General features: G+C 36.4%; 1 protein-coding gene across 4 annotated transcripts in view; it reads left to right on the top strand.

The window, feature by feature from the left end:
• The window catches only part of LOC131432499 (galactosylgalactosylxylosylprotein 3-beta-glucuronosyltransferase P), a 184,041-nt gene that overhangs the window by 128,799 nt on the left and 36,049 nt on the right, over nt 1-19,193 (top strand). For all 4 annotated transcript variants that reach the window (XM_058598813.1, XM_058598812.1, XM_058598814.1 and 1 more), the window contains exon 2: nt 11,664-12,291. In XM_058598813.1, coding sequence (XP_058454796.1) covers nt 11,842-12,291 — 450 coding nt within the window. In that variant the 5' untranslated portion in view covers nt 11,664-11,841. The remainder of the gene's footprint in view (nt 1-11,663; nt 12,292-19,193) is intronic.

Here is a 19,193-nt window from a genome sequence, read left to right as displayed (position 1 = left end):
GGTCTTCATAATTAATACAAAAATAAAGATGACAATGATGATGATACACTAAACTAAAAACATATTCAATTGACTAATTACAAACTTGCTCTAGTTCAAGCGCTGAGATTGTTAGCGAATGATAAAATTGATAATTAGATTCTTTCTTGATAATTGATTCTATTCAATTTTGATCCCTTTGCACAAATTTTTACACTGTTAAGTTTTTGAATAACGTTCTATAACTAGAAGTCAATTATGATGAATTCAAAGTTACTCGAAAGCACAATTTTAGATACAAACAACCTAAACATTTAAACCTGAACAAATAAAACTATTTTTTTTTTATAATAATTTTCGAGAAACGTACAAACTTATTAATTTTATAAACAATTAATCGATCCAAGAGAAGATTTTATTTATTTTAATGAAAAATGTTGTACCAGTAAAGTCAGTAATAGTGTAGTTTTATTAATCCTTTTTCAAAATCGTCGATAATCTTCGGAAAGTGTCGGTAAATAATATGACAACAATACGAGGAAGAAAACATATGAGACAGTCCACATAAAATATTCATACGGAATGGATACGCAACAAAATTCCTGGTGGGACAACAACTTGTTCAGTCACATTGTCACGTTTTGTTCGTATGGGAATGGAGATTTAAGTATGCAAACCGATCCGTTGACAAATTAAAACATTTTTAAGCGTACAATATTGAAGCTTTGGAATCATTTAAATTAGGAAAATCCTTCAACAAATCATCGAGGAACAAGCGCTGCAAATTAGATCGGCAAAAAATCTATCGCCGATAATTCTAAATTGGCCTGATAGTTACCAGATAACCAAAATAAAATTATCAATTCAAACCAATTTTTCAATAGTATGCAACTGAAATATTCAAATAACGTTATCTCATAAGTTTAAGTTAATTGTTTCCGAATCGATTGGTTGTTGAATTATATAAATCCATCAACAAATGACTGAGTTATAAGCGTTCAAAATTATGACAGAAAAATGTTACGCGATTAGTTTTGCATGTTTTAAATTGACACCCAGCCTTGGGAAGCGAAGTGTAAGGCATTTTTAATGACAAAATCGACCAAAAATTTGCTAAATACATGGGATATTTCAAAAGAATCGGTAACCACGCTGATTCGGTTCCTCAATAGCTAGATGATATATAAGATACTCAAGCGAACACGGTGTTGCGCAGACAACAGGAAATTTCACTAACGCATAATGCAATATCGACAATCCAGCAAGTGAACGCATATACAATCCAGTCATCAGCTCACTGGACGAGCGACTTGTTTCATTCACAGTCAAACATCAACTAGGCAAAGAAATATTGTGCAGCCTATATTTATAGATTTCTCTTCATACTACGCATAACGATGCGGTGTTTTTTATGCATGACGCAAAGCCTCCTATGCCGAACAAGAAGTTGACGTCATTTTGTACAACAGGGATTGGTGGATGAAAACATAGGTCGATTCCAACCATTTTTTCAATAGTATGCTATTGAAATACTGAAACGACGTCGTCATACATGTTTAAGTTAAAAGTTTCCGAATCGATTGGTTGTTGAATTAAAACAATCCATCAACAAATGACCGAGTTATTAACGTTCAAAATTATGACACAAAAAGGTTACGCGACTATTTTTGAAACTTTTAATAGACACCCGGCCCCATATAGTGAAGAGTAAGGCATTTTTAATGCCAAAAATGTTTACCGATTTCGGGTCGGATACGGGTAACGATTTTTATTTTTAATTTTATACAGGTACAGGTCGAATTCAAGTTCAACAATTTGGTCGGGTTTCGGGTATTCAAAACCGAATTTTTTTAGCTCGGGTCGGTTAAGGTTAAATATTTTTACTTTTGATCGGGTAGAAGTCGGGCTCGAGTTTGAAAGAAAAATTATTTCCATTTCGGGACGGGTATGGATAAAGGTTTTTTTTTTTCATTTTCGATTCGGTACGCGTCGAGTTCGGGTTAATTGCATACCTGAACATCTCTACAGATATTCTTAGTAAAAAATTTAACAGTTACTTCATATTCAACTAGAGGAAAGTATTCGTCATTTAAAAATTTGGTCCCTCCTGAGCAACTATCGCCTTCAATGCACATTTAGTACAATTTTATACCTACTTTGATCATACTTCCATTAGTTCGACCGTCCCACGACAAAAGGGCCTAACTGCAAATGACAGTTTCTCTTTATTTACTTTTTCTTTCACGATTTACCGAACTGATTTTATATTTGATGCTTTACTCATCGCAAAACTTTCAAGGTCAAACTACAAGCTTTCGATTTATATTGGAAACTTTAGAGAATTTGCAATAATAGCTCCGTAATAATCAAAAGAGAAAGTAAACAAAGAGAGGCTCTCATTTGCAGTGTTTTACTCGTGTTTCAAACATACAAAAAATAGAACGGCATCGTAGACCAGTTTTAAATTTGACATAAAAACTGGTCGAATAAATAAAACTAGAACGGCTTGCTGGGGATACGTTTGTTCCAGTTTCTGTTCTATTATAGATCTTCCATAAAGAACTTCTAGCTGCTGAATTTGCTCTAATGGTGATTTAGGGGTCTAATAGATGTCAGAGCTGTAGTGAGGGCTAGGCGACCGCCTCGGGCGCCAACATTCAAGGGCACAAAAATATGATGGAATTAGTAAATATTTTCTGTGCAATTAGTTTATTAAAAGAATTATTTCGTTTTTCGGGAAAACTATTTAAATTAGATTTAGTTCCAAATTAGTATTATACTGTTGCATTTATGTACATAGAAGAGTATCAATTATTTTTATAAGCAAGAGGTCCTAAATGCAAATGACAGTTTCTCTTTGTTTACTCTCTCTTCCCATCTCTTTCGATTATTACGGCTCTATCGACAATCCCTCTCTCTAACACTTTTCTTAGAATAAGATGGAACCAAGAATGAAAAGTTGAATTTCATCACATCATCATCACATGCATTTTGTAGAGAAAGTTGTGAACATACTTGTAAAGTGTAATGGAGAAAATAAAACTTATTTTCTAACTTACTAACTAATTCAGAGAGCGAATCGTTTCAATTGAAGATTTCACTGACATTTGCCGAAATTAGCTTATAATATTATGTGATATTACACTACAATAGTTCTGTATTTGTGAGTCTTTATAACTCATTTGCCTAAACAATGGAGGACGCTTAAAAATTATTTTCAGAATTTTATTCTGAATCCTTTGAAGTGTTTTTTTTTCAGTGGAACAACAACTTGACCAAATTAATACTGAATAAAGCATGGTGGCTCTGAAAATTAGTTTATAAATTAAAAATTTGTTCTTAAGACAGAGCTTAGAATTTTTGTTTGTAAGAGAATAAAAACATTTAATAAATTTATTACACTTTGCCTGGATTTCTTCAATGTGATCCTTGAAAGTGAATTTTTATCATACGTTAAAACTAAGTTTTTTTCTTGATCAGATCGTGTCAATTCCATGCCATTCAATTTAATAACGTCTTTATAGTTTGGTTGGTGAATAGACTTCATTTGCCAGTATCGCAAATTGAGTGTCACGTCCCCACATGAAAAAGAAGTTAAAATAAACTTCCACTTAACACAGAATCATAATAATAAAGACCTTATTTATATGAGAAATAAAATTGATTATCAAAACGACGCACACGGCTACTGCGATCGTTTTTCGAGAGAAAACCTGCGAACCTCTTGAAAAGTAAAAATAAGAATTTCTAAAGTGAAGCTTTTACCTAACTGTAGAGTGTGAATTTTAAATTTTATCTTGGATAAAGAGGACAATTTTCTTGATGGTTTTGCTCCGATTCCAATCTCGATGCTTTGTAGCATTTCTATCCAAGCTTGACTTTTTCCGGTTTCCAAAAGATCCGGTAATATGTCAACAATGGATTTGATTTTGCGTTCTACATGAGATATTTCGTGTTTTGTCATCAAAGCTCAATTGTTTTTAAGCGTTAATATATCATACAAAAAATGCATTCACCAAAACATTTTTCATGTTTATTTCAAATCAAAAATCGAGTCTAAAAATTTAAATCAAAATAATTTTAAAAAAAATTTCTCAGCATAAAGTTATAAAAATCTGTAAATATGGCTACACTCTAGCCGATACGTTGGTATTTATTCCACAGGGTGAAAATGACGAGAAGGATGATTCGGAAGGAAGAATAAGAAGCCAGTTGTCAGGTCATCTTTAACAAGTAGATAGAAATTGAATAAAATGTTTATAAATTTACATATTGTTCATCTGAAAAAATATAGATTAAAACGTGGCAACCCTGCACACTACACTAATTGAATAAAGCACGGAGCAGAGCCGTACGTACCGACGCGTACCAGTTTTGCATCGTCATATTGAATGACGATTTGAATGTTTTGAAACTTGTCGCCATATAATTTCGGAATCGGAAGTCGGATATGAATGAAATTGCACAGTATAACAGTTCGGCTGAAAAGTTCGTATCGTTTAATAGAAACACACATTTTTTTGCCAAACTTCGTTTTTATTATTCAACATATTTGCCATCAGAGACGATACAGCGATTATAGCGATCTTCCAACTTTTCGATACCATTTTTGTAGTACGATTTGTCCTTTGCCTCAAAATAGGCATCAGTTTCAGCGATTACCTCTTCATTGCTTCTAAATTTTTTACCAGCGAGCATTCTCTTGAGGTCTGAGAACAGGAAAAAGTCACTGGGGGCCAAAATCTGGAGAATACGGTGGATAAGGGAGCAATTCGAAGCCCAATTCGTTCAATTTCAGCATGGTTTTCATCGACTTGTGACACGGTGCATTGTCTTGATGAAACAAAACTTTTTTCTTCTTCAAATGAGGCCATTTTTTGAAATTTCGTCCTTCAAACGCTCTAATAACGCTATATAATAGTCACTGTTGATGGTTTTTCCCTTTTCAAGGTAGTCGATGAAAATTATACCATGCGAATCCCAAAATACAGACGCCATAACCTTACCGGCCGATTGTTGAGTCTTTCCACGCTTTGGGTTCGGTTCATCGCGTGCAGTCCACTCAGCTGACTGTCGATTGGACTCCGGAGTGAAGTGATGGAGCCATGTTTCGTCCATTGTTATATATCGACGAAAAAAATCGGTTTATTTCGATATAACAGCTCCAAACACTGCTCAGAATCATCAATTCGTTGTTGTTTTTGATCGATTGTGAGCTCACGCGGCACCCATTTTGCACAAAGCTTTCTCATATCCAAATATTCGTGAATAATATGTCCAACACGTTCCTTTGATATCTCTAGGGTGTCAGCTATCTCGATCAACTTCACTTTACGGTCATTGAAAATCATTTTGTGGATTTTTTTCACGTTTTCATCGGTAACAGCCTCTTTTGGACGTCCACTGCGTTCATCGTCTCCGGTGCTCATATGACCAGTACGAAATTTTGCAAACCACTTACGAATTGTTGCTTCGCCCGGTGCAGTGTCTGGATAACACTCATCAAGTCATTTCTTGGTATCGGCGGCACTTTTTTTCATCAAAAAATAGTGTTTCATCAACGCACGAAATTCCTTTGTTTTCCATTTTTTTTCACAATAACAAAAGTAGCTACACTCAAAATGCAATATCTCACAAACTAATAATCAGACAGCTGTCAAATTTATACACGTATCTTTTGAAGGTTGGTACTAACTAAAAATGGTTTGGATTTAATGCTAGTGGCGCCCTCTCATAGAAACGATACGAACTTTTCAGCCGATCTGTTAGTGTTTTGAGTGTTTTCGATAAAACCAATCGAAAGTGGAATTATAAATGTCATGGAACTTTTGCTCTCGTTTTGAATGTGTTAGTGTGAAAGTTAGGTGACTTACGCCGTATTATGGCACTCCAGCTAGAGGTAGGTAGGTCTTTTGGTTGTGTTTTAGCAATTTATGTTGCATTTTAATAAAGATCCAAACTTTAACTAATTATCTGATCCAATTAATTCTGATATCTTTATGTCTCAGATTTACATACTTCATGTAACAAAATTTTCGTTCCGATTTAAAAAAAAAGCACACTACGTTAAAAATTGTGATATATAATTATAAAACTGAAATTCAGTTTGCATTTGCTCACTCCATTTCGACAGATTTTTTCAAAAAAAATAGTTGGTGGAGTTCTGCATTGAATCGAAATTTTGAATGAGAATTTTCGACAAGTCGCATTTGATTTGAAATTAATTCGAAAAATATTAAGCAAATTAGGAGCCTGATGAATTGCAAAATATCCAATAATCTAACTCATTTCCGCTTCAATCCCACTTGACACTTAATCATTCCGTTGAAAGATCACTCCATTCAAACGCCTGATACTAATTAATTTTGCATGCGGAAACCAACGAATCTATTCCCGTCCTAAAACTGAAATGGCTAAATATATTTCCTACGCGAACGTCTTTGCCAACACGTGTATTACAGCCACCAGCTGGTTTTCCGGCAAGCTTATGCTTTTTCATTCATAAATGTTCTCCCGTGTCCGTATGCTTCTAAGCAAAACTGGCTTGCAGGAAAAATATATTCTGTCAGTGTTATTTAAAAGGGATAAAAAAGTATTTGAGTAATGTTAGAAACATAACCGGATTACTTAAATACGAATAATAGATTGTTCAGTTTAAAGAATCTGAATTCCGGGACCGAATTCTGGAGCCGAGTGTTAAAACTAAATTCTGGACCTGGATTTAGGAAATGAACTCGGGAACTGAATTCTGAATCTGAGTTCTGAATTTTGATTGTGGATTCTGAAACTCGATTTTGATTCTAGATTCTGGAACTGAATTTTGAAAGTAAACTTGAAAACTGAATTCTGGATCTAGATTGTTGAATCTGAGCTGTTCTGCAAATGATTTCGAGACCAGAATTTTGATTCGACACTCAATGCTGAACCTGAATCCTTGCACTAAACTCTGGACCTTGGTTAATGTCTGTAGCTCAATTTTAATTACAAAACTTCGGTAGAGAATCCAGAATTCTGATCCAAAATTTAGTTCTAGAATTCAGGTCCGGAATTTAGTTGAAAAATCTTTAAAATCTAGTTCCTGAGCTCACACAGAAAAAAATATGAATATTACAGGGAGCATAATTCTACAAACGATACATTTCGTAACTACTTAATTTTTCAAACGACGCAACATTCCATAATCCATTCGTACAGAATTTTACAGGCTCCGAATGAAATTTGCCCTCGGCTATCAAATGCCGCGGTATGGATTTATATGTATCATTTATTCATCAAGCAGATATGGGCTTCGGTGGTTCAGTCGATTAACTGACGCGCTGTTGCTATCGATCTTTTGTTCTTTATTTAATTCGATTCTAGCTATTTAATTTTCAAATAATACGGTTTTTTATATCTTCTTGAACTCGGCACTTTATTTATGTGTCTCTTATAAGATTTAAAATGACAAGATTTTTTCGAACTGTTCAGTTACACTTATAGAATTGTGGAACTGGAGTTTGAAATCTAATTTCAGACTTACATTCTGGAGCTGAACTCTGAACCTGGATTCTGAAATGCCTTTTAGAACTGAATTCCGGAAATTGGATCTGAATTTAAATCCTGGTCTGAAGCTCTCAAATTTTAGGCTCAAAACTCAGTTCCGGAATTCTGAAACTAAATTCTATATCTGAGTTCCAGGCAGGAATTTTGGAACGGTATTCCGGCTTGAACCTAAATTTCAACTCCAGAATTCAGTTTCAAAATTCTGATCCATATTCAGAATTCATTTCTGAAATTCAGTTATTGAGACCAGGTCTAGATCCTGATCTAATTTCCAGTTTTCGTTCCCAACATCCAGGCTCAGAATCAAATTCTAAAATTCGGTTTCAATTCCAGAATTCTGATCCTGTGTAAAAAAAAACCTAATTCTGAAACTGATTTTCAGAACTGAACACTAGAATTGGATTCTGAGCCTGGTTTCTGGTCAGAACTGAACGAACGCAGATTGGAATGAATGAAGCATTAAATTAATGGCCTCTTTATTTATCAAACTTCAAACTTTCATTTTGAGTTATCTCATATTACTGAAAAATTCTATCACTAATTGTTGATCATAGCTCCGAATTTATATTGAATCGTTGGGAGTGAGTCAGCAAGCCATTTCAAAACGTCTCAAGGCCCTGGGCATTTTTCAGAAAAAAGGAAACTGCGTGCCGTACGAGTTGAAACCGAGGGACATCGAGCGCCGTCTTTTTGTATGTGAGCAACTGCTTCAAAGACAAAATCGTGAGGGGTTCTTACATCGAATCGAGACCGGTGATGAAAAGTGGGTTCGATACGATAATCCTAAACGCAGAAAATCATGGGGAAAGCCCGGGCATGCTACTTCGTCGAAGGCAAAACCGAATATTCACGGCGCCAAAGTTATGATTTGTATTTTGTGGGATCAGCTCGGTGTGATTTACTACGAGCTCTTGAAACCGGGTGAAACCATCACTGATGCGCCTTATGCCACAATATCAAAAGCGACATGACAAAGTTATCCTCCAATACGACAATGCTCGGCCTCACGACGCAAAAGTGGTCAAAAAGTACCTGGAAACGCTGAAATGGGAAGTCTTGTCCCACCCGCCGTATTCCCCAGATGTCGCCCCTTCTGACTTCCACCTATTCCGTTCGATGGCACACGGCCTGGCAGTTCAACATTTTCAATCCTTCGAAGAGTTGGAAAAATGAATTGCTTCATGGATAGCGTCAAAAGAGCACTCCTTTTTTCGAGCCGGGATCCGAAAATTGCCGGAAGATGGGAGAAAGTTGTCGCTAGCGACGGACGATACTTTGAATAATACATCTGTAAGCACTTTCTCGCAATAAAGCTTTTAAATTTGGAAAAAAACGACGGAAGCAAGGTTGTACACCTGATATATTTCATATTTTTCATATCATTGGCCTATTGTATCAGTGATCAACCCAGCGATTTAATGTGTTCTTCATTGGAAGATTATAATCGCTTGTGAATGCTATACCAACGCCAACCATGTCAGTATTTCATTTACGGACAACAGGTCAGCTTGGAAATAGTTGACGAAAGTCAACGGCATCCATCGGAATTCGAATTCAACTCATCACTCTCGAACGCCTTCATAAAAGATTCTTTTCAGAACCACTGTTATTTTATTATAAGGAACTATAAAAGCTTATCCGTACTTTATTGTAGGTACATCGTTTCGAATTCTAGTAGAGAAGAAGATAAATGCTTGCACAATTCACACAAGCGATCAACTTACTGATTTTCGGAAGTGTGAAGGAAACGTGTCAGTTTTATTCGTATTCACGACATCCAGATATGTCTCTGACACTACCAACCCGCCTTTTTTTCTTCATTGTTTCTAAATTTCCAAAACAAGTGTCACAAAAAGCATAATAACTTTCACAGGAATGTACCGAATATTATGAAATTTCGATAGATGACGTTGGAGAGATGGGAATCTTGACAACCGGTTGTCTGTTGTTATATAAATTTTAGAATAACTTGCTTTCTGTGGAGATCATATTGTATGCCATCCCGATCTACTCTCATGCCTACGAAAACAATTCCTTTCTCGTGATACTAGTGGAGATGGTGTGATACCTGCGGTCGCTTGGAACAACGAGTGAAGGACTAATATTCCTTCCCTGTCCTAGTACACGCAGAGAAAAAAATCTAAAAGCAACTAAATAGTGACAAAAGAAAATTTAGTTTAATATAGCAAATATTGTTGCTTGAAACTACAAAATGAGATATTTGATTTTTCTCAGTGAATTAGTTTGTTTCAATAAATATTTTGATAAAAATAACAAATATTTTACTGGTGCGTTCCTGTCAATTTCTTGACAAACAATTTCATAGTAAATTTAACTCTCAAAATCAGTTTAAAATGAACTAACTTTAGATAAAGGTAATATTATTAGTGCTTTGACATTATCTACTTGGCAGTTGAAATAAATTGTGATAAGCCCCAAGGAAACGAAAGAAGCACATAAATTTTCCTTCTAAAACACGTGCAAACTTCGTAGATGGTTTCTTTTCAAAAATAGAAATGAAATCAAGTAGGACTAAATTCTCTTGTACTCTTTGAAGCATACGGCCATCAATGTTTTACTTCTATGAAACATATCTGCAAGCCAACACGTATCCACTCCTCGGGAGGCCGAGTGGTGGCGTCTAGTCACGGATAGATACAAACTAATACAACGCATGTACATGTATAGAACTAATCATATACGTTATTTCCAGCTACTTTTCCGACTATTGACATTATGCTCCCGGCCTGAAGAGTTTCCTAAGGGAACATCTTCTTCATCATCATCATAATCATCATAATACTGCAATCAGAATCTGCATCAGACTCCGTGTCACGTTCTGCTGATAGATGAGTGTCCCCTTGCCGGGATCCATGGCTACTCATCTTCTTCTTACAGACTCCAGACAAACCTGTAGTGCACACTTCCCAGTTCTTAAGAAAACTTGTCTGGTTGAAGTAAAACTTTCCGACCGGCCTTAGTTTGCCCGAGGCTGGGATATCAACATCGGTCGGTCCGTGTGTGTGTAGGTTTGAATATGTCAAAGTGGCATGCACAGAAAACATTAGATTGTTCCAGCGATGAAAATTGCATTTTTTTTAGTTTGCTGCCATACTCTCTAAGCACGTTTTTTCTCCGTCGCATCATAACAACCATTCATAATCGAGTGACTTGCTAATGAACCACCAAACGAACAACGATTCGAAGGACGATGATGAATATTATTAGACAGATAGCGCATGAATTGATGTGAAAGTTTGATATTTATTGTTTCAATATTTTTTGCTGTATAGAAGCCAATTGTTTCTTGATTGAGAATCGGCCATAAAACACCAGCTCTTGTAATAATATAAACCAACGTTACTTTGCTTGTCAAATCGAACTGATCGATACTTGTCGAAGTAGGCCACAATTTCATACACTTGGCAACAGTCGGAACACCGTTCATTTCCAGTAACCATTGCATTTTTAAAATGGCAAAACATAAATCAAATTGCCTTTACCGAAGGCATTGGGTGAGAAATGATCGATTTCGTATTTCCAAAATGTAACAAAGATAATAACTTCGGTTAACACGTCCGAGTGGGCACAGAGCCATCAATAATACCACTAAAGCCCTCTCATCTTGAAAGCCGCGAAAAAAAAAATTCCTACTACCGGAACCACAGCTCGTCTGAAGAAGTGCCATGACTTTCCTGGCGAATAGTAGTTGGGTTCGGTACGAAAATAACGAAGTAAGAAGAAAAATGACTGTGTGCTGGTGTATGGTGAGATAGCTTAAAAAACTCATAAAATTTCCTGCCTTAGGGGGGAAAAAGTCAGTAGTGACAAAAAAAAAAAGGAAATCGCAAAAAAAATGATATAGCCAGAACATGGTGGTAAAACGTGTGACGAATGTGGAAAATAGTTTATGAAATGCAGTGCTGCCAACGGCAACGGAAGAAGTTTTTTCGAAGAAAGTTGAAAAGGGTGTGTCATAGCGTGTGAATGAAAGGGATTTTTCCCATGAAGAAACAGTACAGTCCACAGTACACCAACGAGATTACAATTATTTAAAAGCCACTTTTCATATTTTTCACACTAAGACCCTTTTGAAGTTGTAACATTCTAAACACTTTTCTTCCATCTTGTTCCATTTTCAGATCTAAATGCCTCATAGCAGCCGTCCGATCGTAGGCCTTCGGAGGCTGCAAGCGCACAGACGCCGCCATTGAACGGCGACCACAGCCCAAGTTGCCCCGTTACGGTGGCACAAAGTCCCCCGGCGGGCTCGACTTGCCCAACACCGTACCGTACCGGATTTTGCATTCCCTGGGAAGAATGATCAAATCCTACAAACTGTACCTGACACTGCTGATCAGTTCGGTGTTCATTATCCTGTGTCAAAATCAGATCTCGATAGCGAATTTTGTGAGCACTTCTTCAGCCGCTACAGCTGGCAGCCATGTGCTCGCTGCAGGCGATCCGGCTTCCGCCGTAGCAGAAGCCCTAATCGATCTGTCCGGTGATGATCGGGTACCGGCCATTGCGGATAAGATCCGATCACGGAGTCTCACATTCAACGATGTCCGACCGGGCCCGGGTACAAAATCAACCGATCGTACGACTACTACCTTAGGCACCAGTAGTAGCAGTAGTACTAGCAGCACTGTTAGTAGCACTGCAAGTTCTAGTACGTCGACTAGTACAACAACGTCCACGACAACCACTGCAGCACCTACCACAAGTGATGGATCGGCGCACAGTGAACAATCATCTAGTAGTAATGGGGTAAGTGTGAAATTATTCTAGATTCTAATCTAATTTAAGCATGGAAATGAATACTAACCTTATCTAGCAGCTATAGTCCTGAAGTGAACTTTTCTGTATCAAGCACACGTATCCTTAATACTCGGTCAATGGCTGCTCGTCGCAAATCTCACCAAAAGAAAGGAAAAAAGACGGGTGGGTAATGTCAGAGACATAACTGGATGTCGTGAATAGGAAAACAACTGACATGTTCCTAAACACTTCCGAATATCAATTAGTTGATCAATTGTATGAATTATGCAAGCATTCCCCTTTTCCACTTTTTTCGCAAAAACAAAGAAGGCTTCACTTGATCTAGATTACTGTGAATTTCACACAGCGAAAAGTGCAAAAAACAAATCAAACAGTTCTAGATTTGCACTAAACTGAGGATATTTCCCTTCGATTAGCGAGCAAGAAATCCTAATCGTTCTTTAGAAAACTTTTAGAGTCATTAGAACAGCTGATTTTGTGTAATGCTCTCCACCGTTGCTTTTTCACCAATGCAAATGACGCAGCTGTGACGTAAACGCTCTTGTCGGAAGCGAAACTAGTTTTGCAAACGACACAAAATACATCTGCTCGCAGTGGCGATAGAATAAAAACTGATCCAATTTTTGTTGAGAGTCTTGTTTTTGCCTGATTTCGTTTGCAGCTTTTTCATTAATGGGCGGTCCTAAAGACTATGAAAATAGCCGCATACAGAATTTTAATGTCGATTATTTCATTTCGGATTTGAATAATTTAATGAAAGAAACTATAAATATGCTGTAGGGATTCGTTTCTAGCATTCAGAAGGACCAAATTGAGGAACTCACTACGATATTCAACACTTTTCGGAACATTTTTCTCGAACGATTTGTTGTACAGCAGCAGATATTTTGTTCGCTTTCTCAGAACGCGTTCTGATTGGCTGGTGTTGACATGGGTCAAATGAGACAGGTTTTTCAATAGTGTACTATTGAAATACCTTCGATTCCATTGGTAGTTAGATTATATAAATCCTTTCACAGATCACTGATATATGAGCTTTAAAAATACGGCAAACGCGCCTTATCCCCTTTAAAACTCGTTTATACCAAACATTTCAGAAAAGTTTAATTTTGAATTATTTGAGATTATGTCACACAACTGAAAATTTTATCATAAAATTGTGATCATATTTCCGATGAGGTGTAGCAAAAATTAGGTTGATTCGTTAGATACAACAAGAGATATTCACGATCAAAAACTTATCACTCTCTCAGAGGGTAAATTTTGAAAAGGCACCCCATAGTAAAGTAAGTCGTATTCACGACAAAAAATGTTTTTTCGAGAATTTCTTTATACGAACAGTCTGGAATGGTGAAAAGAAGAGGTTATTCTGGTTATTCTTTCCGGCGTATAAGCGACCGCCGGCTTTCGTTTATCTTCTGTCTCAGTCTTTCTGGCTGTCGATAATCGTTTTGGGACACTTTTATAATGTTGATGGCAATTAATTTGTTCACATTGGCACTGTTTTCGTAGACTGAACAGTGCCGCCCCCCTTTTTCGTCGACGTTTTACCTTTGGCCGTAGAAAGGATTTAGAATTACTGGTAAAACCAACCTTTCATTGGAACCAGAAAGACTCCTAGTGTTAGACACTATTCGACTAAGCTCGACGAGATCGGAAAACTTCTGTTTGTGTGTACTTGTGCACCTCTCAAAGAATTTTTTACCGCTATTTCTCGGAGATTCTCTGAACCAGTTTGAAAACTATTACTGGACCATTGATCAAATTGGAAGATCAGATGTTTGTCACTGTCACGGAGATATAATGGTATAAGTGACGTAACCAGTTCGTGCTAGCATCTCAACCGACACAGTCGAAAATTTCTTACGGTCGCGACGACAGAAACAAAGACAATACAGTGCAGTGAACAATAGAGTGTACGAAATGGGCAAATACGATTTAACAAAGCCTGAAACTTGGCATACAAGGCCAAATTCAATTTGTATTGATTTCAAGCGCTGCAAAATCAGACCAGCAGCAACCGAAATTGCAATCTTGCTTAAAGAACGAATGCATCTAAACGTTAATGATGTAAGAGAGATTCAATTCAACAAAACGTCCAACTATGTGTACATTATGTTCAAACGTGAAAAAGATGCAATTGCATTTACTTCGGTTAATAACGGGGTACACAGTATTGATCATGACAATGTTAAATATAAAATCCCTGTGTACATGGTGGACAATGCCATAGAAGTAAGCGTGCATGACCTTCCCCCGGAAACGAGCGATGGGTATGTTCGGGAAAGCATGTCGCAGTACGGTGAAGTTCTTTCCATCGAAAAGGAAGTATGGCGGATTTTTTTCCCGGGTATCCGGAATGGCGTGCGAGTGGTACGTATGCAACTACGTAAAGCAATTCCATCTTACATCATTTGTGGTCAAGATGGAATACATCCGTGTAAAACGTTGATTACGTATGAAAATCAATTGGTTTGTGAACAACCTGCACACTACGGCAAACCTTGCACTGAAACTGCGAAAACAAACAAAACAAACAAAAACAAGGACAACCGCTCAACAACGGAAACTAGTGAATGCAGTGCTCCTGTTTCAAAAACACCTTCACCATCTAACCAACTATCAACTGCAATCAATGTACAAAGCGCATCTACAGCAACTACCAATGAAACCAAGACTGCGATCAACAAGGAAACGGAAACCACTCACAACTCCAACGATGTAGCAATGGATGATATGAGCCACGGACAAAATAACCTCCAATCTTCGGTAGAAGGAGATGGAAGCTCCTCTCCCCCTAGAAGAAGGGTGACAACGAGATTCAACAATAAAAAAATTATATTGTGTAACAAAAACATGGGTAAATCGGCCACGTAAAGCTTATGTATGTATACGCAAATTGGCCTGAATAAAAATTGTTATGAAAAAAAAAGTGACGTAACCGACAAAACTCTCGTGTTCTTAACCGCTCAATGTTCTCCAACATGGCTGAACCGATTTGAACAAACTTAGACTCGTTTGTGAGCTACTATTGAGTTACTGGTCAAGTTCAAAGTTCAAATAAATGTCACTTTCGAAGATATAATGGTCTAACCCAAGTAGCAATCTGCAACTAGTTCTGATACGACTAAGTCCAAACTTTGTTGCAACTAGAGCACATATATGTTTTTTTATATTATACTGGTTAAAACAAGGTGACAGCAATGTTTCTTCATAAACATAACAAGTTACGAAATATTTATTTAGGTTTCCAATCAACACATCTTTTTGTCATATTGAATTAATTATAATTTATAAGCTATCGTTACTTAATCCAAACATACCTTTAATAACAACTATGCTCCTATATATTAGTTGAAAAAAAAATTAATTTAACTTCAATAGTAGCAACCCGTAATTAGTTCTGATAGTCCAACTATGTTGCAACAAGAGCACGAACATGTTTTATGTTATACTGGTCAAAACTAGGTGACAAAAGTATTTCTAAGCATTAAACTAATCTTCAATACAGCTATGCTTTTAGCGACTAGTTGAAAAAAGGTTTGATTGTTACTGTAAATTGATATAGCAATAACATAGATATTATAAGATTATAACATACAATTTCTGCATTGATTCAGATAGCTATCGGTAGGTTTTCTTAACGTAATAATAACAATAATGCTATAAAACTTTTGTTGGTTTGAATATGGCGATCACACTATAAATAAAACCTGGATATTGCCGTAGCTTCTCATCAAATTCCTGATGGGAAGGGGAGGATAAAAGGAACATGGAAAGGAATTGTAAAGTCAGTGTGGTGGGAAAATAGCACAAAACGTAAAGAAAGAAATCTTTCCAGATCCCCGAAAGGATGCAGCATGTACCAAAATGCACAGCTAATAAAAACTCCAACACTCGAGAGGATTTAGAGATTTTACAAAAGCGACTCAATTCTGCATTCCCGGATGAATGTATGAGCAGAAGTAAATTCGCCAAGCCTGTAAGGGATGCCAAACAATCTGCTAAAACCTATTTAAGGTCAATACAGAAAGATTTCATTCCGTACAAGAAGAACGATGAACCCCTCTGACTATAGCTTCGTACCACATTGGGTGGGAAACGATAGAAAATCCTTTAATTTTAGCTCCGCATATACAGACTCAACCATGTATGGAGAACCAAAAACCCGAATACGTAGTTGCGTCAATGCGGGACAGTTACATATCAGATGATATGAAGTACCACACGGAACGACCGAAATCAGCATTTTCGCGAAAAATGTAGTTGATTTGCTGATTTTAGTTAGTTATTTTTTGAGACAACTAAAAAAATCTTACTTTTGCTAATTTAGATTTTTTATTCTCATTCCCTTAATAATAATAAAATATTTGTTGAAATGACTATTTTTTTTGTTGAATTCACAAATTAAACGTGCTGTCATTTCTTAGCTAAGGCACATTTCATTTCCATTCAACTATTTTTTTAGTTGAATTAAAGAAATAAAATGTTATTTTCAACCAATATGAATGGTTGAATTGGCTTCTGCAATCTGCAGCTATATGGCGCCCTGTTACCGAAACGGTAACACCGTAATGACTACTAGCCACTAGATGGCACACTACTGCCGACAAAATTTCAGACGCGGTTGTCTTTTCTATATTGGCAGGTATAAATACGATGTTGTATTGGAGAAAAAGACATAAACGAAACATAAACATCTTTTTGAATTTTTTTCTTCTAAATCACTGTTTTCTTCATTCTCACTGAAAACTTTGAGCACTCGGAAAACAAAAACCGAATACAAGTAGTACACCGGACGGCGCAGCTCGGAAGGTTTGAAGATACAAAAAAATTTCATCACAATTAGGGTGAAACATTCGAGATTCACTTCACTGTTCCGCGTAAAAACATTATTACGCACAATCGCTTCAAGTGCGCACAAATTGTGAATAAATACGATTTCCACTAACAGTTTACGACATTTTTACATATCGGTTTAGAAATTTAAATAAAGATATATCGAATACATCCGAAAAACATCAAAACAATTTTCAAGCAGTTTCAATAAGACTGTCCTTTTTAGCTTTTTAATGGATTGTTTGCTTTGACACTTCTCATGAGTTTTTGGCTAATAAACTTGTTAATAATACCCATTTCAGTTTTGTTTTCTTTGTGCTGTCCTTCAGTAATGATGGTGATAGATAAATAGAAACAAATTTTCTGATTTTAATAACAATATTAGTTGTCAATGAGAATTTCGTGCTGGATTGAAATATTGCTGGTTTGTGTCCAGGATATTCACCAACTAAACACATTCTCTAAAAATAAGAGTTTTTTCAGCAAAGTGAATTCTCAATTTTAACTAATTTTATAGTTATTTTGGAAATTTTGTTGTTAAAATCAACTAATTCAAAAACAGTAACACGAATTAGGCGCAGAGCTAATTTCGGTCGTTCCGTGCATAATCGCATTCACACGAATAATACTCAGCACGTTGAATAGTAGCCATGTGATAATTGAGTTTGCAATGTCCAGTCAGAGCTCTGACCAGAATACTGTAATGATGCTTGGAAAAAGTTGAGTTTGACATGGGATCACTAGATTCGACCGTGAATCATTCGAACTGAGTGCCATTGAAGCTGTCTGACTGTCGGAACAAAAATAAATTCGTTTACCACAGATTCTCTGCTGAAGTGCCGATTGTATTCCACACAGAATCGCGTAGATTTCTGCTTGGAACACAGTACAGTATTTACCAAATGAATGAGATGGCTCTAGCTCATTTCACGACAGTAGATACCTGCACCAACACAAACTATGTATTCATCAAGTTTGATTTTCTTAGAAAGGATTGCACAGATTTTCACAAACTTTGGCTGAAATGAAAAGGATTGTGGTTCCATAAGTTGCAATTTGTATTCTGGAAATTTCAAACCCTCGCTTAGAGCGACGCTGCAAAAAACGAAAAAAAAAATCCAAATTTGGCAATATCTTTTCACAAATTGAAGAGGTTATGTTAGTTTATACTCAAATGAACTTTCTTGTTTTTATTCAAGTTTTTTTTTAAGAATAGTCCAATGATATATTATATTCACATACTGTATATTGACTAACATTAAAGACATCATATTAACAAGATATCCAGCTCTCACATTTTCCAAACAAATCATTGGCAACATCCTTTTTTGCGAGCATGTCGCCACCAGGCGAGTCCGCATCGAATATCATACATAGAAGCAGGGGAGAGAAATGTCAAATTCGTGTGCGCCAAAATAGCAGGGCTGCGCACTCATACATACGTGCGATGGCGTTGCTGAACTGAAGATTGATTTCGCTCCAAACTGACAGGGTCTGCTAACATGCTAACAATGTATATGTCTGAGTTTAGTAACAAGCATAGATTCTCCTTCTGGAGAACGATTGAAAACAAGCGAAAATTCAAGTATTCTCGGTCTTTTTGCCAGTACCAATCAGCAATTCACCACATGAGAGAGTGCGGTCGAATTTCATTATCGATTAACGAATTGTTGAAATAAGAACTGTATTCAACTCCTTATCATTTTAACACCAAATCCAATATTGCAATATAACGCCACCGAACTCACTGTGCATTTCTCACATCACCGAAACGAAACAGCATCGCGCAAGCAATACAGAAAATGATGAAAAGTTTAAAAAATTCAATTGAAACTTTTTCAAATCTCGGTTATTCCTGCTAAAGTGCTAAAGAAATTTTGCTTCAAACGCTATTTTTCAATCTATCCTCGTTGGGCGGAACAGTAACCGTTTATGCATTTCAAAAACCAATTATGGCTTGGCAAAGCGAAATTTAAAAATTCTAAGAATATTTAGTTGTGATAAATTTAATTACGAAAACTTAAGTGTTTTTAGTTTTTTGAAATTCTGTC

The sequence above is a fragment of the Malaya genurostris genome, chromosome 2 (assembly GCF_030247185.1).
Source record: "Malaya genurostris strain Urasoe2022 chromosome 2, Malgen_1.1, whole genome shotgun sequence".
Taxonomy (NCBI): Eukaryota; Metazoa; Arthropoda; class Insecta; order Diptera; family Culicidae; genus Malaya; species Malaya genurostris.
The sequence above is the reverse complement of the archived record's forward strand: the minus strand, read 5'-3'. Positions and strand labels throughout refer to the sequence as shown.